The sequence below is a fragment of the Panicum hallii genome, chromosome 5 (assembly GCF_002211085.1).
Source record: "Panicum hallii strain FIL2 chromosome 5, PHallii_v3.1, whole genome shotgun sequence".
Classification (NCBI taxonomy): Eukaryota; Viridiplantae; Streptophyta; class Magnoliopsida; order Poales; family Poaceae; genus Panicum; species Panicum hallii.
Genome location: NC_038046.1, coordinates 53,997,410 through 54,020,121, shown reverse-complemented (window position 1 = coordinate 54,020,121; position 22,712 = coordinate 53,997,410). Strand labels below are relative to the sequence as shown.

Here is a 22,712-nt window from a genome sequence, read left to right as displayed (position 1 = left end):
GTTGTGGTTGCCACTATCAAAGGAAGAAAGGAGCAAAGTTGGAGGGGTTCAGCGACAGTGATCTTGCTGGAGACATTGACACACGGAAGAGCACCTCAGGCGTCCTATTCTTCTTGGGAGGCAACATTATAACCTAGCAATCTCAGAAGCAGAAGGTAGTGGCCTTGTCATCCTGTGAGGCTGAATATATTGCTGCTACAGCTGCAGCATGCCAGGGAGTTTGGCTGGCACGACTTCTTGCAGAGCTCCAAGGCAGGAAGCCCAGTGCCATCAACTTGAGGATTGATAGTCAGGCAGCTATCCAACTGAGCAAGAATCCTGCTTTCCATGATCGCAGTAAACACATTGATGTCAGATATCACTTCATTCGGGAGTGCATTGAGGAGAACAGGGTTACAGTTGAGTCAATTGGGACAATTGATCAGTTGGCTGACATTTTGACAAAGGCTCTGGGTCGTGAACGGTTCTGTGAACTTCGTTCTAAGCTTGGAGTCATCAGCGTACAGAACATATGCAAGGCTTAGGAGGAGAATTTGTTAGTAATCCTTGCATGTGTTAGTTAGTTAGTTTTTCCCATTTTTTTTGCTTTGCATGCGCACGAGCACCGATCTGTGGCTGCCGTGCGCGTAGGTGGGCGTGGCGAGAATAGCTCGCGCACGACCCGGGAGTGCCCGGACTGGGTGCATTAGCGCTGGCGTGGGGATGGACACGTTCATGCGAGATGCTAGGAGATCCACCGGCCTCTCCTCTTTTTCTGTAATCAGTTGAATAAAAGGAGAAAGACACCCAGAAAAGCAGCTAGTTCTAGAGCTGCACAAAATCACTCTGTGTTACAAGTGTTCGCGTGAGTTCCTGTGCTGTGATTGTGAGTTCGCCGGACGTCAAGAACGCCGGGAGACCACTGACACACCGCACGGAAGAGCGGCGGCTACGTGGGCGCACGACGCCGCGCGGAGCTACCTGTTCCGGGGACTCCTCCCGTGCGCCGCGCCACGGCCGACTTCCGCGCCCACGTGGACGGTGACGGAGACGCTGCCGGAGGAGCTCCAGTACGCGTCCGGCACGAACAGGAAGCCTTCGGCCGGGAGGTGCTCGGGCCCCGCCCACCGGCGCGCGCACGGCACGGGTCCGAACGCCGACAGCGAGAGCGCGCCGCCAGTCTCCCCGCCGGCGCGCACCACCATGGTGAACTCCAGCACGCCGTCCCCGTCGGGGCGCGGGCCGAGGGAGAGCAGCGAGAGCGAGCGGCCCGAGGGGACGTTCCCACTGTTAGCCAGCAGGAACACGCGCGAGTCAGGCACTTGGAGGAGCACCCGGAACACCATGCTCCGGTGCAGCGTCACCGTCGCCTCCCGGACGAAGCGGACGGCGGCTCCGGCGTCCCTGTCGCCGTTGCCCTGGTGCGCAAGGCGGATGTGGTCATGGAGCGAGAGGCCCGCGTAGGCGCAGCCCGGGACCGGGCACGCGCACGGCGCGTGCTGGCAGAAGGCCGCCTCGTGGGCGCGCTTCTCGGAGATCCGGAGCCGCCGCTCGCACCCGGCGGCGCTGAACGCGCAGGGGAACAGCATCGCCGCGATGGCGCGCTCCAGCGGCCGGCACCGGATGGCGCCGGTGGGCGCGCGGCACGACGGGCACGTCCCCCGCACGCGGTCGCAGCAGCCCCGGCACGCGGCGTGCCCGTTCTTGCACTGCTCAGGTTAAAAAGTAAAAACACGGATGGATCAGCACAGCAACATAGAAGAATGACCAAGAGATGGACGACGTGGAAGCCGGCTTGCCTGGAAGATCGCGGCCTCGAATGGCGCGGAGCAGAGGGGGCACTCCAGCGCGTCCGGGGCTAGCAGGGTGACGTCGAGGGTCGTTGGCTCCTCGCCCGCGACGGCCTCGTGCCCCGGCTCCTCCTTGGGCGCGGGGGCTCTCCGCAGCGCGGTCCTCGCCTTCTTCGGCGTGGCGACGCTGTCGGCCGCCGTGGCCATGTTCCCGCTCCGTTTCTCCATCGCTGCTCACCCTGACGCCCAGAGCTGACTCCAGGGCTCCAGGCAAGCAAGCAACGTACTAGCTAGTAGAGGTCCTGATGTGAGGCTCTCGTTAGACTGTTTGAAGCCACAGGCAGTGAGGCAGCGCGCTGGGCGCCAGAGCCAGGGTTTTATATATAGGAGATGCCGCCGCCGCGCGCCGGCCAAGGGTCCAGGTGGAGTGGAGGTTGCCGGAACGAAGGGAGAGGGCGCGGGCTGGCCGGGGAAAGATGTGTGCTTCGATGTACTCCAGTAGTAATGAGGATTTGACATGTGTGATAGGCCGGTGAAAACCCAGCGGTAGGGGCGTAGAGCTCCTGCTCCCGATGCACCTGCTGTGACACCCTGCTGGGTACTTTCGACCGCCGATGGACCGATACGACGGTCGACGCTGACCGATGAGGCGCCGGGCTCGGCCTGACGCCGGCCGCAGCACGTGAGGTCATCGACCGATCTCGTTCATCCAGAGAGAGCAAGGCGATTTGTCCGGCTTGGGGAGAAGGATGATGCTTGGCACCTCGGCAAGGTTCAGTTTGACAGACGAGGTCGGTCAGGCTGTTGGCAAAGCCGAGGGCTCTTCTGTGTGTTCGTTTGCCTAAAATTTAGAGGGGTCACGTCAAAAAGAATCTTATCATTTAGAAGTATTAAATAAAGTCTAATTACAAAATTAATTGCAGAACCCTAGTGCTAATTCGCGAGACGAATCTAATGAGGTATATTAGTCCATGATTAGCGGATGATTACTATAGCATCACTGTGGCAAATTATGGATTAATTAGGCTCATTAAATTTGTCTCGCGAATTAGCACCCAGCTGTGCAAAAAGTTTTATAAACAGATTTTATTTAATACTTTTAAATAATAACATTCTATTTGATATGATGAGTCTAAAGTTTAGAGGGTAGGAAACGAACGGACCTAAATATCCGAGCAAGATCTTTCGCGGAAGAGGAGCGCCTCGGGGAGCAGCGCGCGGAAAGGAGCGGCTGCTCCTGCCGCTGCGCCATTTTTGCTTCCGCCTCCGCAGGCACCCACCGCCTGGCGCCTGCTGCTGTCCCGCGCGCGGGAACGCTTGGTTATCAACAGCTAGGTCCCGTTTAGATGCATTGCAAATGTTATAATTTTTACACTCTCTCTCCATCACATCAATTTTGGGACACATGCATGGAGCAGTAAATGTATGTAAAAAAATAACTAATTGCACAGTTTAATTGTACATCACGAGACGAATCTTTTAAGCCTAGTTAGACCATGATTAGATAAAATTTATCAAATACAAACGAAAATGCTACAGTAGCAAAAAGTTCCAAATGTTATACAAACTTGCGATCTAAACGAGGCCCTAGTCATTTTGCTTGCCTGGTGGTTATGGAAGCTAGCACAGCATGGATTTTGCACAAGATCTTGCCATGTTATTAGTACCATCTTTTCTTTAAAAAAATAGTACCATCTCGCAATATAGTATCAGAGATGGAGCTAAGCTGCGTCTATGCCAAGAGATGATGGTAGTGGTTTGTGGCCGTGAGGCTAATCGCATTGTGGTCGTTTCGTTTGGAGTTTGGGCCTGCTTTTGTTTTTTTTTCTTTTTTGATTGAAGTGGTTTCAAATGTAACTAGTGTGGTGGTGGAATATGTCTGTCCTGTGACGGTGTAGTATGAGTTGCATTTTTATGGAGAGGGGCGTTGGGTTTCAAGAACTAAAATTTAATTGTTGTCACATTAAATCTTCGGATGCTAACTAAAAGATTAAATATAAGATAATTATAAAACTAATTACACAGATGGAGGCTAATTCGCGAGATGAATCTATTAAGTCTAATTAATCTATTGTTAGCATATATTTACTGTACCATCATATTGTCAAATCATGAACTATTTAAATTTAATAGATTAGTCTAGCAAATTAGTCTTCATCTGTGCAATTAGTTTTATAATTAGTCTATATTTAATACTTATAATTAATAATAAATATTTGATACAATAGGGACTAAACCCTAAATTTTAGTGTGTAGAACCAAATATTAGATGTGATAGGGCTAAAGTTATCTTGTCGAGGAAAAGAAAAGGGGCCCAATCCCATGGAGCCGGACCACTAGTCCTATAGAAAGAAAGTCGAGCCCATCACCTAATACAACTTCTAGGGTTCTCGTGTTCAGAGTTCAGATATAACTGGCACGCTGCGTAAGCGTGCCGAAATTGCAGCACCGGTTATGCCGTCTCCGTCATCTTCATCCATCGTGGGCGGTGAAAGTGCGCAAGGAAGGGCATCAAGTAGTCATAACCGCAAAGCACCGAGGTTGCCCGTATGCACGGCTGGTTGAAACCTTCAATGGAATGTTCAACTACATTGCTAATTCTAGAACCTAGTGATTGTTACGACTGTCAGTCATCAGTTCTTCATCTTGCAAACTAGTAGAATTAAGATTAAGGTTGCAAGCTAAGGGAAAAAACAAGTAATGATCAACATGGTACTTCTCCGATCATCAAGTCTGGTGCACTAGTTTTACCTAGGTTTCCTGCTTCAACTAACTAGTACTGAGAGATCAACTTCTCTCCAAGGCCGTGTCTTATTCTTCCTTTTAGTATTCCTGATATGGTTTGGTGTTCACCCAGATTATTAGTTCAAATTTCCATGGTTTCTGAACGTCAGATGTTTCGTCCACTTCTTCTGAAGAATTAGGTGCAATTTTTTCTGGAAGTTTGTTCAGTACAGATTCACAAAAAATCACAATTATACCACACTATCACTATCACCAGAGGGAAATAGAAGTGTGCTTCAGGGCAGGGAGAGAACATTATAGAACCATCCACAGAAACCAGTAAAAACCTAGGTAACATTCAGTTTTTCGTTTGGAGCGAGCTTCATAGTGGAACCAGAGTTTCATCAGCGCTATCCACGGATTTGCTAGAAAACGAGCTATCTAATCGTACACCTAAACATAGACGAATCCCTCCCCCCGTCCCCCCGATCTCGCCGGCGAGTCGGCGACAGTGGAGATGGGCAGAGCCGCTCCCGGGGCCGGATCAGAGCTTGTCGATGAGCACGCTGAGGTGGATCTCCCTGGACGCTCCGAGCATCATCACTGGCGCCACGCCCAGCCACATCCCGTCCTCCACGGCGGACTCGCCGGGCTGCGCGCAGCTCGGCACGTCCGTCTCCATGCACAGGCGGCGACCCGCGCGCCCCGCCGCGCCACGCGGCGCGGGCGCCATCGCCCAGAGCACGCACCTGTACTGCGGCCCCGCCCTGGCGTTCGCCCTCAGGCACGCCACCGAGACGGCGGTGGCTTCGCCGCGCGCGCGCACTGACAGCACGAACACGGCCGGGCCCTCCGCGTCGTCGTCGTCGTCTTCCGCCGCCGCGGCCTCCTCCTCCGCCTCCGCCTCCTCCGCCACAACCAGGAGGCGGTCCGGCCCCGCCGCCGGGACGCGGAGCGCGTGGATCGCGCCGAAGCGGGGGATCTTGTGCGCGGGCCAGGAGTGGGCGTCGACCAGGTGGGCGAGCAGCACCTGCGGCGGGGCGGCGAAGGCGCAGCCGGGCTCCGGGCAGAGGCACGGCGCGTGCTCGCACGCGCTCTGGTGGCTGGCGGCCCTGTAGTAGGGGATGTAGCTCTTGCACCCGTACGGCTCGTAGGGGCACTGCAGGTGGAGCTCGCCGTAGAAGATGTCGAGGCCGGGGCAGAGCGCGTAGGCGGAGGCGGCCCCGCCGTCGCCGCACGTCCGGCAGGCGTTGGTCGAGAGCTTCGTGCGGCAACCGCCGCACGCCAAGTGCCCGACCGCGCACTGGATGCCAATCGAACAGCGTCAACAAGCATCCAGCTTCTTTTTTTTTTGGGGGGGGGGGGGGGGGGGGGGCGGGGGGTGGCGGCGGGATATCAGAGCTAGTAGGGTATTGTGTCGCAATGTTTCTGACCTGGTAGATGGGGCGCTTCAAGGCGAGGGAGCACAGCGAGCAGCAGAGCCTGGCCTTGTCCACCACCAGCACCGTCGTCAGCCTCCTCGGAAGCGCCGGCGCCGGCGCCGCCACCGCTGGCCGGGCTTTGAACGAAACGATCACTCCAGCTACTCGGGGCTTGCTTTCTTGCCTTCCATTGTTGACCGCTAGGGGGTACAACGGCTGCTGCTGCTCTTCCTTCGCCCCCTCGCCGCCGGGCGCCCCGTCGCTCCCCATCGACGGCGGCCGCGGCGGCCTCATCGCCCCTGTCGGGAGAAACCGAGAAAGGTGCGGAGAGGAAGGAACCGATCACTGGGCCTTGAATAACTTCTATCTTGGCAGATTAGTTGGAGCGCAGAGGAGAGAGAGCTGGTTCAGACCTCTGTCTCCTGACATGGTGAGAGAAAAGCACCTGTCAGGGCCAACATCCTCTCAGCTTTCAGGACCAGCGCTCCATCCGGGAAATACGGTGAGATTTTTTTGAAATAAAAATACGGTGAGGTTCGTGTTGATTTTTTAAGCTTTGCACACAGATGGATGTGCCGTGTGCGTGTACGAGTTCATCAGCCATCCAGCTCTTGCTAGTTCCACGATGCGTCGCACAAAATTGACAAAATAGCCAAATTCATTCCAGAACTATGGAGCTCGGTTCAATTTCGTCCCTCATATGAAAACGTCCAATTCAGTTTTTGATTCAGTTCTTGAGCTATACTAATTGATCCAATTTCATCCCTCTTCCAACGTGGTCCGCCATATTAGATCGCCTCGGCAGCACAGTCAGCTTAGGGCTTCAGTTCCAATTGAAATGACCCATTTAACCCATCCTCGTTTTGAATAGAGGTGCTGCATCGAGCCTGACCAGCTCATCTTCCCTTTTCAGGTAGCACAGGTCGCCGAACCTCAGCACCTCCTCCCAACCAGGCCGCTCGCTGGCCCTCCCAAGCGCCGTGAAGGTGTGAAACATGCATCATGTGAAACCTGCCACTCAGAGGAATGCACGTACAACTCTGTCATGCTCCGTTTCATACACATGAGGTCTTTAATCACCCTTCTTGCTGTACCAGTAAACTACTGGTCAATCCGGTACTTGAATGGACATGACTGCAGCACTTGTGGGCATGCCAAGTACCTGTTCCTGCATCTGAACCCGACCAGCTACAACACAAGATCGGGTACTGATCATGGTGGCATCTCGGCCAGTCATGACCAACATCCCCTCCCTATGTTCATCAAGAAGTCGTTCAAGCTGCAAAATCAATTGGCAAAATGGAACATTCTCATCACAAATTATACCATTGTACCCTCAATTTCAGACAAACCACAAGTCCTAACCTAGAATCACAAACACTTACCTCCGAATCAATGATGTCGGATTCCAAAAGATAAGCGCTACAATATCTCTGTGTTTGATCCAATCCATGTGCTACTCCTCTCCTTGCTCGGGTTGAGCCTCTCTCTCGGCCTTCAGCAGATCTGCGCGGCATTGAAGGGGCTAGCGACCTGCGCGGCGCCCGGGGAGGGCTAGCGAGCGGCCTGGCTGGGGAAGGCATGCGGCCTGGGAGGGGGCGGTGAGCTGGCTGGGAAGGGGGCGAGGGGCGGCGACTGGCGCTAGCTGAGAAGGGGTGGAGAGTTGGCAGGGAGGGAGCTGGTCAGGCTCGATGCTGCTCCTCTATTCAATACGAGGATAGGGTAAATGGGTCATTTCAATTGGAGATGAAGCTCTAAGCTGACTAAGTGCTGATGAGGCGATCCAACATTGTGGGCCATGTCGGAAGAGGGATGAAATTGGATCAATCCGGTTAGTTTAAGGACTGAATTGGATGTTTTCATAAGTTGAGGGATGAAATTGAGCCGAGCTCCATAGTTTAGGGACCAATTTGGCTATTTTACCCATAATTCTTTTTGGTGTGTAGAAAGACGAGGTGCGTGTAGATACGTGTCAACGAGTCACTGAATTCGAATGGGGTAGTATAGCATGTACAAGTGCAAGTAAAACGTTCATTAATATTTGATAGATTAGTTATAATCTTGACTTAACATACTTTTATAAAAAGAAATTTAACAGATTAGCTATCATCTTGACTTAACATACTTTTTTAAAAAGAAATTTAACAGACTTAGCAAATCGCACGACCAAATTGATTGGGGATTGTGGACGCAAGGATACATATCTGTTTGAATGTTGCGTGCCAGTGAGGGTTAACTTTAGGTTGTTCAGTTGTTGCTTGTTTACCTGAGCTGTAAGGGTCTGTTTGGTTCCTGGAGGCTAAACTTTAATCCCGTCATATCGAATGTTTGGACCCTAATTAGGAGCATGTAACATACGCTAATTACAAAATCTATTGAAAAAATGAAGGCTAATTTGCGAGAGGAATCCACTAAGCCTAATTAGTGCATAATTTAACAATATTGTGCTATAGTAAAGATATGCTAATGATGGATTAATTAGGCTTAATAGATTCGTCTTGTGAATTAGTCTCCATTTATGCAATTGATTTTACAATTAACTCATATTTACTGCCTCTTATTAGCATCCAAATATCCGATGTGACTCGGACTAAAATTGCCATCCAAAGGTCTGTTTGGTTCCACAGGGCTAAAGTTTAGCCTTATCACATCAAACAAAATCTTGCTATTTAGAAGTATTAAATAAAATATGTTTACAAAATTTTTTGCACAGATGGATGCTATTTGCTAGACGAATTTAATGAGTCTAATTAATCTATAATTTGCTACAGTGATGCTACAGTAATTTAATGCATGCTACCATGGTAGTGCTTGATATTAAATTATGCTTTATTGGATGACTGCAGTACAATAGTACACTACTAAGATACAAGAGTACATGACTGCGAAAAAAGAGTACATGACAAGGATAGAACCAAACAAGTTAAATAACTAATACATGTTGCCGTGACGGCTCCAAAGATGTTCGATGAGATCATCTCGAAGTTGAGAGTGAGTTTGGACATTTCTGATTTCATGATGAGCTCGCATAAATTCATGGAACTCACATGTACCATTGCATACTTCTCTTGGTGATAGATTCACAAGTTGGCCAACACTATCACAGCGGAAGTCTTCATCTTCATTGCACCCATCTTCAACAATCATATTATGCATGATGATATAAGCTGTCATGATATCTCTGGGAGTGACTTTATCCAAAAATGGGTTGATCCACGAACAATGGCAAAACGAGCTTGTAAAACTCCGAAAGCTCGCTCCACATCTTTTTCAATTACTTCTTGTGCTTGGTAGAAATATTTTTTTTCTTATTGCCAAGAGGGGACTTCATGCTTTTCACAAATGTTGCCCATTTCGGATAGATGCCATCTGCAAGGTAATACCCTATTGAATAGTTGTTGATGGTATAATTTACCGTGGAGCTTCTCCTTCAGCTAACTTTCTAAAAAGATGTGAACAGTGAAGAACATTAATATCATTATGAGAGCCGGCAAACCAAAAAAGGCATGCCAAATCTATAAATCTTGTGAGGCAACCGCTTGCAGAATGATTGTGGGCTTATGAACATAACCCGTATACTAACCTTGCCATGCGGTAGGATAATTTTTCCACTCCCAATGCATATAATCTATGCTCCCAAGCATCCCTGGAAAACCCCTACGCTCACCAATTGCATGTAGTCTAGCAGTGTCATGCTCATTTGGAGACCTCAAGTACTCATCTTCAAAGACCTTGATAATACCTCTGTCAAGCCTTCTAAGACTTTCTAAAACAGTACTTTCATCTATACAAATATATTGATCCATAAAATCTGCTGGTACATCATAACTTATCATTATGTATGCTGCAATAATCTTCTGCAAACAAGATAGCCCAAAGCGTCCATTTGACTCCCTCTTTTGCACAAAATAATCATCATGTTGCTCTATAGCTTGCACTATGCGCATAAACAGAGAACGACCCATTCTAAACCTGAGCAAAGAAATACAAATAAGAATCGCTACGTAATAGGTGAGTTGACTAAATTAAAACCAAATTGGATGCACTAATTACGAACCTACGATAGAGATTCTTCGAAAAATAATTGTTGAACAACCTCCGCGTTCCGCTCAATCTATCACAATAGATATATTGACAACCAACCACAGAGCCACTCCATCTTGGACCATTGATACCCTCATACTGCGTGTGAGCTATTGTAAGCATCTAGTCCCTCAAGGTATGTTTCGGTGATTAATGACAACCATTATTGTGACTAATGAGTTTGTGCAGCTTAATAGATCATTATCGCTCATTTGGTCATAAGTCAAAAGAGGCCCCTAATTTTCGTTATTCAAAAAAGGCGATCTCAGCATTCAACTCAATTATATGTCAAGACTAAGGATCTTTCTAGTCCTAAGAGTTATAAGGTTGAGAAGGACACTTAGGTTAGTATAGGATTTATAATTTTGTAGTGATCGCACTATTAAGAGGGGTTAAGGCTAAGTAACTTGAGCATGGACATGGTCATTTGAAAATGGATGCACACAATGGTCACTCAGGTTTCTAGAAGCTCAAATAAGTGGTTCTCAACTTATATCTCAAGAATATTTGGATTTCATTCAAGACTCAAATCAGAAAAGGCAAAATCAGAAAAATCCTTAACACCGGTTTAACCGACGCTCTCACTTTTCTATACGTCGGTTAAACGAAGTCAGCAGAGTCTGGACAAGTCAATACACCGGTTAAACCGATGTGTTTGAATTTAACGTCGGTGCATTAGTCCAGAGTTGGTTTTTCCAGGGTATTTCAAGCTCTATACACCGGTTAAACCGACGATGTTTGAAATGGGACGTCGGTGCAGTTGTCCAGAGACTTGGTTTTTCAGTTGATCAGTGGACAACTACACTCACCGGTTAAACCGATGATACGTCGGTTAATCTGCTCAAGTTGTAACGGCTAGTTTTTCAAAAGGGGTAGTTGATATTCACCGGTTAAACCGACGATGACTATTGGAGGTACGTCGGATTAACCGACTCTACGCAGTTTTTCTGGCAGCTTTTTCTCCAACGGCTCTATTCGTGTGAGCTGCCTATATATACCCCTCCAATGGGTCATTTTGCTACTCTTGATACCAGTTAACATCCAAACACTCATACTATAGTCAAGAGCCACCTTGAGATTCATCATTTCACATGCTTGTTCATTCAATCAATCAAGAAGCAAGATTAAGGACTTGAGTAGAGAGAAGTTTGTGTGCATCCGTTCTTGGTGATCGGTTCTTGCTCAAGTGAAGGCCTTAGCTTGTTACTCTTGGTGATTGGCATCACCTAGGCGATCTTGGTGATCGAGGTGTTTCTCGCGGAGCTTGCCAAGGATTGTGGGAGCCCGGAGAAGAAGATTGTACGTGGCTTGATCTCCACCACACCGGGATGGTGAACGGAGACTCTTAGTGAGCGCCCTCGTCTTGGTGACTTGGGAGGTGACAAGACTCTTTGTGAGTGTCACAACGTGGATTAGAGGTGTGTGCCAACACATCGATACCACGGGAAAAAATCCGGTTGTCCCTTGTCCACTTTCTTTATTCAAGCATTTTCTTTCATGCAAATTTATTCATATGCTTGTCTTAAAGATCATTACTTTGCTCTACCTTGCTAGGCTTTACCTCTCTTTTTATCTCTCTTAACTTGTGTAAGTAGCTTAGTTATCCTTTTGGTGAATTGATGCTTTACTAGCTTTGCATAGGTTAAGATTGTTTTAACTTATTTTAGAAATTGAAAAAGGCTCAATTCACCCCCCTCTTGGTCCATCGATCCTTTACAGCTATGTGTAGTGCCGAAAGGATGAATTCATTATCATCATCCGACGACGACGATGATGAGTCTAAATAAGAGATAGCTCATTTCAGCCAGAGAAGGAAGAATGGTTTGGTGTAGGAGCTAGAAGCCCAGGCATCCATATATATAAATGTGAGAAATCTATCCGTTTGAATACTAGCCTTTGAAAATATAGCCGCTGTGAATAGTGTAATAGTGTCATCCGAAATACAGCCGTCGGAAAATAGGGTGTTCAAAATAATTGTTGAAAATATAGTCGTTTGAATAGTATCATCCAAAATTTGGCCGTTGGAACATGGGGCCGTACAAAATATATTAATTGGAAATATAACTGTTGGAAATAAACCATGCAAAAATAAAACGGTCATTCAAAATAATCTTTATGATAGTTACTTGATATGAATAAAGAATGAGGGAGTTGGAGATATAGGAGTAAGGCTAGATTTGGTTACTACAGCGTTTGTTATAAGCACCCTCACGTTGGATATTTGGATGCTAATTAGAAGTATTTAATATATATTAATGATCAAACAAATTTCATAACCCGTAGGCTTTTTTTGCTAGACGAATCTATTAAGCCTAATTAGTTCATGATTAGTTTATGTGATGCTACAGTAAACATGTACTAATAATTTTATGTTGCCACCACTGATCTGGATTCCCGATGCGAAGAAATTTGTCTTGTTTGGGGGTTTTGCTGCGATGGCCGTGGCCATGGCATGGTAAGAACAAAGATTGATTCTTTAGCACACCTTATCCGTGTCCTCCCTCGTGTTTCTGGTTGCAGTGCGAGGCCGGTCACCTCTTGTGCGCCGCCTGCCGCGGCGACCGCTGCGACGAGGGCCACTGCCGCAGGTGCGGCAGCGCCGCCGCCTTCGCCCACTGCGGGCCGGAGTTGGACCTGTACGTCGGCGACGCCAGGGTACCGTGCCCCTTCAAGGCGTACGGCTGCGACCGCTCCGTCGTGTACCACGCCACGGCGGCGCACCAGGACGCGTGCGCCTACGCGCCCTGCCACTGCTCGGTGCCCGGGTGCCCCTTCATGGCTTCCCCGCCGAGGCTCCGTGACCACCTCGCCTTCGACCACGCCTGGCCCCTCGACAGGCTCCCGGGCTACGGCAAGCCCCTCCCGCTTTGCGTGCCCGCGGCGGGGCCGCACCGCCTCCTGGTCGTGGAGGGGGACGAGCGCCGCCTGTTCGCGCTGTCCGTGCGCCCGCGCGGCGCGGCCAGCCTCGCCGTGTCGGTGTCGTGCGTCCGGACGGCCGCCGCTGCCGGGGCCGGGGCGCGGTTCACGTGCATGCTCTGGGCGCAGGCGCCGGCCGCGCCGGGAACGCCCGCCGGCGGCACGGGGCGGCGCCTGATGATGGAGGCGGACGTCGCGAGCTGCGCGGTGCCCGGCGGGACCGCCGTCGAGGAGGGGATGGCGCTGTACGTGCCGCCGCCGATGCTGCGCGGGCCGGCCAAGGAGATGCACCTCAGGGTCTGCATCGACGTGGTCGATCCGACTCTGGCCTCGCTTCGCTCTGCTAACGCAGCATCTCGCAAAGCTTAGTGTTTCAACTTCGTTGATAGCCTGATTTGATGCAATGTGTGCAAGGTTGTTCAATTTGTTGTCTAGTTTAGTTGGAAAAGGAAGGTTTGCAATGGCTGCAGCGACGCAGTGATGGGATCAGAAACGATCAAAATTTCGAATAAAATTTGTTTTGGTGAACAATATGCTAGTGACATTTGCAATTCCATCCAGCAAGAACTGCCATTTCTGTTGTTGTTTCAGTACAGCTGCCTCTGCGTGCCAGCCGGGGGGTTGTTGATCATTCTGAAACAGGATTCCTTGGGCTCTGCGGTGGGCCACAGGTAAATCAGCTTTTCACCTGCTACCACGGCACAACGGAACTTGGATTGCTAGATGTGAATTTGTCTTTTGCCAGAAAACCTAAAATGTTGCATAAAATTAGTCGAGATTTACAGTATTTGAAAATTAAACAAGACACCAGATGTGTCCGTGGGCGAGGAAAAGAATTGAGTTCTAGTAGGAATTTACACCTAAATCATCTCACAACTATGGTGCTGCAAAAATAGAGTTTATTATCCAAGTCAAATGGAGCATATCATAGAATTTCTGAGAAGTGCCAAGCAGACATGAAAGTTTCAGATGACCAAAGCTGGACAGCACTGCGGCAAGCATGCCAGCGTGCTCGACACGGTGTTTTGGTGAAAAGTTCTCGGCGTACCTCCACCACAATATCACGTGTAGCGTTTATACCTTCATAAAGCCTATTCATCCTTTATTACACGTCATATTATCTTGATTAGTCAAAAGAGCTAGCATGTTATTTAATAAAAGAGCTAGCATTGGCATTCTATGATTATTACTTCGAACTTCACATTTAATTATCGCTATATTGTCCACAAGTCCGTTTATTTCCATTAAGATTCACAACAAATATGAACTGTATGACATTCAAGTTTAACCCTCAAAAAGTTGTCCAATATGAAATATTGTATTGTATGTATTGATTTTATGCTCTACTATTATACGATACTTACAAAAAAATAAAGAATGGCTTGCAATTCATCTTTAAATGATTTGAATTTTGAAATATTAAAAGCTGAAGGAACGACACTGCCGATGCCCTCCATGTATTGAACTTCATTAATCTTGAATTGTCATAGTGGGACAATCCCCTTTGAAGGAACCCTTTGCTGTCAAAAGGGTATTGTCATTTTTTTCATTATATCACATTCAAACATTACTATCATTTCTTGAATTATTTAGTATTTCAAGTAACAGGGAAATCCAATCTTCCTCTATTTTTTTGCCACCGTTGTTTCCTTAAAGAATTTTGCGTTCATCAGACAATCTCGCCATTTTATTGTGCAGGTTAACATCACAGTTTTAAGTGCAACAAAAAATTTATTTTCATCAAAAAAATATAAAAGTTTCTTTACCAGGCATGTCGTCCACTAAAAGCCAAAACTGGCCAAGCTGAGATCCAAATGTCGAACAACCTCTTTCTTCTTCGGTAGTACGACAGAGCATCCAAGAAAACCGTCTTCTTTAGGCGTCTGGTCAGTTGGAGGTAAACCATGGAGGCAGGAGATGGTAGCCCGACCAGCGAGTTGCTCGCGCCACAGCCGCCGCCGCTGCCGGAGAGGATCAATCGCGGCGGCAAGAGGGCAAGGGACGGGCCGCTGCTGTTCGGTACCCAATTGATCAAGCACGAAGGGAAAGACGACGAACTCGTGGTTGAAGCCGCACCACAAGGAGCAGAAGCAATCGTCCCATCGGAGTCCCCGGAAAAGCAGCCGCCGGCGGCCGTTCAGGTGGACAAGGCCAAGCTCTACTGCTCGCTGGGCGCCTGCTCGTTAACGCCTCCCATCTACCAGGTCGGGCTCATGATCTCTGTTTGCAAGCTTGAAGCTTCCCCCCATCTCTGCAATCTGCACGCATAATTTCGATTCCTTGGTTCCTGGTCGTCGTCTCCTGTTGGCGTGCAGTGCGCGGTGGGGCACCTGGCGTGCTGCAGCTGCCGCGTGAAGTTCCCCGGCCGCCGCTGCCGGACCTGCCGCGACCGCGGCACCGCCTCCTCCGCCTACGCGCACTGCCCCGGCCTCGACCTCTTCTTCGGCGACCTCCGCGTGCCGTGCGACTTCGAGGAGTACGGCTGCAGGGCCTACGTCCCCTACTTCCTCGGCGCCAAGTACCGGGGCACGTGCGAGCACGCCCCGTGCCACTGCCCGGAGCCCGGCTGCTCTCTCCTCTGCTCGCCGCGGACGCTTGCCGCCCACCTCGCCGTCGACCACTACTGGACCGTCTACGAGGTCGCCTACGGCACGCCGCTCCCGCTTGCCATCTCGGTGCCCGCGGTGGCAGCCTCGGGGTCGCCGGCCCCGGCGCGGGACCTCCGGCTGCTGCGCGGGGACGACGCGTCGCTATTACTGATGGCCGTGGGCCCGCTGAGCGACGGCGCGGCGGTGTCGGTGGTGCTTGTCCGGGCCACGGCCAGCCCTCCGGCACTCCCGCGGTACACGTGCACGTTCTATGCGAACCCGCCCCTGGGCGCGGCGGACCTCGAGGGGGGATACTTCTTCGCGACCGTGCCGGTGAGGAGCAGCGCGCTGGCAGACGGCGCCGGCGTCGCGCCGGAGAAGGAGCTGTACTTCGCCGTGCCCTGGGAGATGCTGTGCGGGGGCAGCAGGGAGCTGCTCGGCTGCTCCTCTCCGTCCGCATCGATCGCTCGTCGGGACCTGAACCTCCTGTCCAAGACAAGAAGAAGATCACTGAGAGCTGATCAGTAAGCGCTGGCACCAAATCGTAGGCTTTTGGGATGATACTCTCAAGTAAGATTAGCTAGGGGAATAATCCCCCCCCCCCCCCCCCCCACACACACACACACAAAGTAGGTGTCGCTTAGGAATCAAATTAGAAATTCAGTTTGTGCCACATACTGCCACTTGCTAAGGAAACCACAGTTTAGAAACTCGGCAGTGCCCCTTGCTTATGTCGACTTGGAAGACTGCAGGAGTGGCTGGAGCAACGAGGACGCTTGCCGGGTCTGTGTGGCCCTGGCGATTCTGGTCCCGGTGTATCTCGCAATAGCGCTGCGGCAGACACTGGAACGGATCCACGACATGATCCCGAAGCTAGTTGCGGAGGCAGTCATGGCAGGAGGCTCATCGCTGCCTCCACCACCGGTTACGCATTGGCGGTTTGGCGTTGTCGCTCGGTAGCAACAATGCTGACGTTCGTGATGTAAAATGGTAGGCCCTGTCATCCTCAGGCTATTATAGTATTTAATTGATTTTTATCTTTTTTCAGACTGTACCGCGGACTGCATCAGGAGACCAGGATTGTGAGCAACTGAGGATCGATATCAAGTCTAGTTACACTATTATATGCAGTACTAGCAAAAATGGGACCAAGGTTCATATATTGCACTGTACTGTTAAACATAATTTTGTAAAAGTGTGACGTGTTATATACTATAATAGAATGCACATGCATTGCTTACAATAGAAATAATAATTCTATTATTTTTCTGTACTCATATAGTGTTCTTTTATTTTTGCTGTTACATTTTTTCGTTGCTAGGAGACAATGGGCTCGTTACTTAGCCCAGGTAGCTGCCAATTTGCTCACACGTCGTTGTGAAAATCGTACACGCGTCGAAGATTAAGAGTAAGTACATTAGTGTTGTTTAATATGTAGTCTCATGCGTTGTTGTGTAATTTTAAGATGATTTACCCGACGACTCCTACAATGGGTTATTTTTTGAGCTGTTTTATAATAATTGCTCAATTCCTTAATTTATTCATATAAAAATAAATAATATAAGTTGTATAATGACAACTCGTACAATAACAATGGTAAGAAAGCCTTTTTATTACCCTTATTTTCAGTTTACAAGTCCGAGGTGGATGTTTCGTGAACATCATCAGAAGTTCTACATGTAACTGCTTAAGATAATTAGATATGTATCAATCTACTTATCCTAACAAACGGCTTGTACGGTACGGGAATCAAGCGAGTGTTCTACATAATCGTACAACGTGTTCTCATATGATATTAACTTAGAAACATACCAAAAGAATATATTTATTTATTAGAAAGGATTTTTGGATAGCCCGATTATTCGTGCGGGTGGAGATGGTAACGGATGAGGTAAAATACGATCTAGAGAGTTAGGAGCCCGACTGCATACATGACCATCTAAACTTTACCCGTGCTTCGGTGGGGAGAGAGAAAAGAGAGAGAAAATTTAAGGTGAAAATCTTACTTGCTTTAGAAATAGATAAAAATAAAGATATAATATATAGTATATAAATAAAGTATGGTATATTGGAAAAAAATATACCCACGTATCCTAATTAAATATAAATCGTTAATGCTAAGGATAGGGCATCTGATCGATCGGATGCCCCATCCACTGTCTCCTTCTCTCCCCCGTGCAGAAGCTGCTCTGGCCGCCGTTCCCCAGCCAATGGGCGAGCCGCGCCGGCCACCACTCCTCTGCGGTGAGGGTGAGCCACGCCAGTTGCTGCTCCCCCACGGCTTCCCCCGCGCTGGCCGCCGGAGGAGCTCAGAGCGGCGGCTATGGCGGGCAGCTCCGAGAGGTTGCAGAGGAGCAGAGAAGGTTGCGGTAGGGAGCACCGGGTGGTCATATTGCAATAGATATTTTATGATGTTGTAGTAGAGATTTTAGAATATTGCAATGGGTACCTCATGGTAGATATTTGATGTTGCAATTATTTTTTAAAGATGTTGCAATTATGATTTTTAGATGTTGCAATATTCCCCTCCAGCTATTGATGAATGTTTCAAGAAAAATGGTGCAAATGCTGTGGTGGGAAATTTATCCTGGATTCGATTGCAAAGGTGTATTTTGATGCACATTTTGAATGTTGCACATGTTGACTTTTTATGTTGCAGCTGTTTTTTTTCATATGTTACGGAGTGCATTTTTTCCTGTTTCGGTGGGGTGACGGAGCCTCCGATTGATCGGACGTCCGGGCGGCGGTAGTTCGCAATATAAATTCGCGTGGCCTTTCGTTCGCCTCCGCCCTCCTGTGAAAACAAAATATTCCATTCCGTTTCGTCGCCCCGGAAGCGTGAAAACTACCCCGGCCCCGGTCACTGTCCCCACTGCTTAAAAGTATACGTTTCATTTCGTATCGGATATAAGAAAATCACAAAATTACACTGCAAAAGGAGTACAAATCCCTTTTACGTGGTGCTGCAAGCAAACTAGGGCACGTTTGACGGGGCCTTTGCTCGTGTTTAATGCTGCACCTGCCACAGCCGGTAGCATGCAGTATTGCGATATTGTGGGTACCAAATCTTCGGAGGGCAAATCTTTCAATTTGTCATTTCTCACATCTTTTTTCGGCAGCTCTTTGCAAATTTAACTGTTTCGTTGATCCTTCATTGTTTCTCCTATTAGTTTGTCACAAACGTCCTTTTTCTCATGGTTATACAACTTTACGCATAACTAGTCTAACTTATACTGTACTAGTATACTATATTTTTGATCCAAAAAACCAATAACCTGATCTCAACCTACAACAAACACGTGAAATCTATACAATTTGTATGTTCTTAACGAAACCTATACTAGTAAAAAGAAAACATCATTTGTATACTCGTTTTATTCTCATATCAACCGGGTACGCGCATGAAATTTGTTTGGTTTGTGGTACATGTGTTGCATACAATGGTGATAAGATGACAGCTGAGTGATGCACGGAGCATCCCTTCCGATGGATGTTTGGAATGGTTTTCTGCAGTTTATTTTAAATTCTATCATATTAAATATTTCAGTGCCAATTAGAAAGATTAAATATAAACTAATTATAAAACTAACTGCATAAGTCTAGATTTATTCACGAGATGAATCTATTAAACTTAATTAATCTATAATTAGCACATATTTACTGTATCAACACATGAACTAATTATAGAATTAGATTTAATAGATTCGTATCGTGAATAAAACTAGAGGTTATAAAATTTATTTTATTATTAATTTACGTTTAATATTTTTAATTAGTACCGAACATCCAACAAAGCTTAAAATAACCCTTCCGAAATCAAAACCCTCCTGCACCCCCTAGAGAAGCCTCCTTTCTTCCAGATACCAGTATTGGCATTCGGTCAGTATGGAGGCCGCAGAGGTTGGTCCGACCAGCTCGCCGCCGGCGACGGAGGGCGTCGAGCGCAGCGGCAAGAGGGCAATGAAAGAAGGCCGCTGCTGTTCGGCGCCCGGCTGATCGAGCACGAACTGGTCGGAGCCGAAGCCGAAGCAGCGCCACAAGGAGCAGAAGCAATCGTCGTTCCATCTGAAACCTCGCCAAGGCCGCCGGCGGAGGTTCAGGTGGACAGGGGCTGGCTCTACTGCTTGCTGTGCTCCTCCTCGCTGAAGCCTCCCATCTACCAGGTCAGAGACATCCCATGCTCTTCTGGATTGGATTTCTGCGTGTTTGAAGTTTGCTCCCATGTCCGTACACTAATTTCTACCGGTCGTCGGCGTCGGTGTTCAGTGTGGGTCAGGGCACATCGCGTGCTGCCGCTGCCGCGTCAAGCTCCCGGACAGCGGCTGTCGCACGTGCCGCGACGGCGACGGCGCCGCCTCCACGTGCCGTGCCACTTCGCGGAGTACGGCTGCGAGAGCTTCGTCCCCTACTTCCGCAGCGACGAGCACCGGAATGCGTGCGGCCACGCCCCGTGCCACTGCCCGGAGCCCGGGTTCTACCTCGTCTGCTCGCCGCGCGCGCTCGCCGCCCACCTGGCCGGCGAGCACTCCTGGCCCGCCGACGAGATCACCTACGGCACGCCCCTCATGCTCTCCCTCCCGGTTCCGGCGGTGCCGGCGTCGTCCCCGGCGTCGCCGGCGCGGCACCTGCGGGCCTGCGGCTTCTGCGCGGGGACGACGCGTCCGTGTTCGTGGTGGCCGCGGGCCCGCTGGGCGGCGGCGCGGCGGTGTCGGTGGTGCTGGTGCGGGCCAGCTTCCCCGGGCACCCGCGGTTCGCGTGCACGTTCTGCGCGAAGCCGCCCCCGGGCCCGGCGGCAGCGGTCCTCGAGGGGGCCTGCTTCTTCGCGACCGTGCCGGTGAGGAGCAGCGCGCTGGCCGACGGCGCCGGCGTCGCGCCGGAGAAGGAGCTCTACTTCGCCGTGCCCGGGGAGATGCTGTGCGAGGGCGGCAGCAGGGAGCTGGCCGTCTCCGTCCGCATCGACCGGTCTTGCGGACCTGAACCTCCATTAGAAGATTACCAAATGATCACTCAAAACTGATCGCCAAGTAGTGTAGTACCGGATTTGTGACCTTTTGGAATGATGTCAAATGAGATTAGCATCAGCTAGCGAGGAGATAATTTGTGTCACTTCCATTATTTCATTCCTACATCTCCTGATCCTGATCCTTAGTTTGTCTCCCACGGTATAGATATGTGTAAAATAGAGTGCTGTGCTTGAAGCCAAGTACTGCAAGAAGGGAAGTTCTTTACCTCTAGACCTCAGGGTTCGTCCCAGTTTTGGCAAGGGTTGCACAAGGTAGAACATCTTTTTAAGTGGGGGGCAATTCACAAGGTGAAAGATGGGTACAAAACCTTCTTCTGGCATGATATTTGGGTTGGGGATTCACCCTTAAGACTGCAGTTCCCTACTCCATATGACATGTGTAGAGACAAAGAGGCTCTGGAAGCTGATTACTATAGAAATGGAGATTGGGAAGTGGAGTTTAGAAGAAACCTGACAGCGACTGAGGCTGACAATCTAGACCTCTTAATTCAGTCTCTGCAGGATATTCAGATGAACGACGACTAGCAGGATGATGTCGAATGGGTGCTAGAAAAATCCAAAGCCTTCACTACAAAGAGCCTGTATAGATTACTTACGCACAGGGGTGTGCAAATGAAGGATGCGGAGAATATCCGGAAAACAAGTTTGCCTGTGAAGGTTAAAATCTTTCTCTGGCAGTTATCTCACAACAAACTGCAAACTGCAATGGCCTTGAAACGGAGGGGCTGGAAGGGTAGCTCGCGCTGCATGTTATGTGGGGGGCAGGAATCTGTCACCCATATTTTCTTTACTTGCTCCCTCTCTAGATTTGTCTGGGCCTGCCTTACCGAGGCCTTTGGAGGGACGATGCCCAGAACCTGGGATGAGCTGAGGGGGGCAAGCTCACGGGCATGTTTAAAACTAACTTGAGGCTGAGCCTCTTCCTCTTTGCAGGGATTGCTTGGTCCATCTGCAGAAGATGGCTATTGAGAAGGTTTTCCTTAACAATCCTATTGACGTGGTGTACTCTGGTATATCTTTCGTGCAAAAATGGTGGAGACTGTTGAAACCTGCTGGTCAAGTGAAGCTCACCGAAACTGTGGCGGCGATGAAGAATTGGCTGAGTGGCTACATTCCAAATAATGTGCTGTCGTCGGATATTGTTGAGATGTAGGGGTAGATTTCTGTTTAGTTCTTGTTGAGCTGTGACTGTTAAAACTTGCCTCCCTATTATATACCGAACCCTTTTATTGCTCTCAATATAAGCAGAGTGATCTCCTTAAGAAAAATAGAGTGCTGTGCTTAGATCTGTTATTTGATCCTGAGTCCTGACCCGTATCTCCGCCCTTCAATGCGTGATCGCGGAAGACGTGACACAGGCCTGCCTACATCACGAGCCGGTGTCTGCATCCAGCGATTTATTTTTAATCCGTATCACATCGAATATTTAGATACCATTTAGAAGAACTAAAGATGATTTAATTAGAAAACTAATTATATAAATGGAGACTAATTCATGATACGAATCTATTAAATCTAATTAATTCATCATTAGCACATATTTACTGTAGCCATCATTAGCACATATTTACTGTAGTATAATATTATCAAATCATGAACTAATTAGATTTAATAGATTCATCTCACGAATTAGTATCCATTTTTATAATTAGACTATATTTAATACTTCTAATTGATATCAGATATTCAATTTTACGGGAATTTATTTTTAGTTAGTCCCTGTAAAAAAATAAAAAATAGGGGTTAAGGCTGTCTCCAACGGGAGACTTTAAACCGTTCTCTACTGAGAAGATTCCGTTGTCTATATGCTCCAGCAGCGTTCTCTAAATGGTCCTCTAAAATAGAGAACGCTACATGTTTCCTGTACATATAGAGATTCTGCCTCCTCTTCTCTATTTTTTCTTTACGTTTTAAACACTGGATTAAATAAAAATAAAATATGTCCATAGCATTTGAGGTATGATAAATACGTACGTACAAAAATTTGGAATAAAATACGTTTCTAATATAGGGTTTAATGTACAGAGAACGAGATTTAGAGAACGTTGTTGGAGAGAAATGAGATATAGAGGAGAGAATCTTGTAGAGAAGTCTGTAAATAACGGATATAGAGAAAGATATAGAGAAGGACGGTTGGAGATAGTCTAAGCACCAGAGGCGTGGAGTTCGATCTAGGCTAGCTACTTGT

General features: G+C 48.6%; 3 protein-coding genes across 3 annotated transcripts; 2 read left to right on the top strand and 1 right to left on the bottom strand.

Annotated features, from left to right (window-relative positions):
- Positions 1-956: 956 nt before the first annotated feature.
- On the bottom strand, positions 957-1,997 carry LOC112892791 (putative E3 ubiquitin-protein ligase SINA-like 6). Its single transcript, XM_025959905.1, has 2 exons — positions 1,779-1,997; positions 957-1,688 (listed from the first exon to the last, which is right to left on the bottom strand). The coding sequence occupies exons 1-2, from the start codon at positions 1,995-1,997 to the stop codon at positions 957-959; spliced, it is 951 nt and encodes a 316-aa protein (XP_025815690.1).
- A 10,435-nt stretch (positions 1,998-12,432) lies between these two features.
- LOC112892790 (E3 ubiquitin-protein ligase SINA-like 7) lies at positions 12,433-13,282 on the top strand. The gene is made up of 2 exons (XM_025959904.1): positions 12,433-12,447; positions 12,518-13,282. Exons 1-2 carry the CDS (start codon positions 12,433-12,435, stop codon positions 13,280-13,282), a joined length of 780 nt encoding a protein of 259 aa, XP_025815689.1.
- Positions 13,283-14,817: 1,535 nt separating this feature from the next.
- On the top strand, positions 14,818-16,029 carry LOC112892789. Its single transcript, XM_025959903.1, has 2 exons — positions 14,818-15,135; positions 15,229-16,029. Exons 1-2 carry the CDS (start codon positions 14,818-14,820, stop codon positions 16,027-16,029), a joined length of 1,119 nt encoding a protein of 372 aa, XP_025815688.1.
- Positions 16,030-22,712: the final 6,683 nt, after the last annotated feature.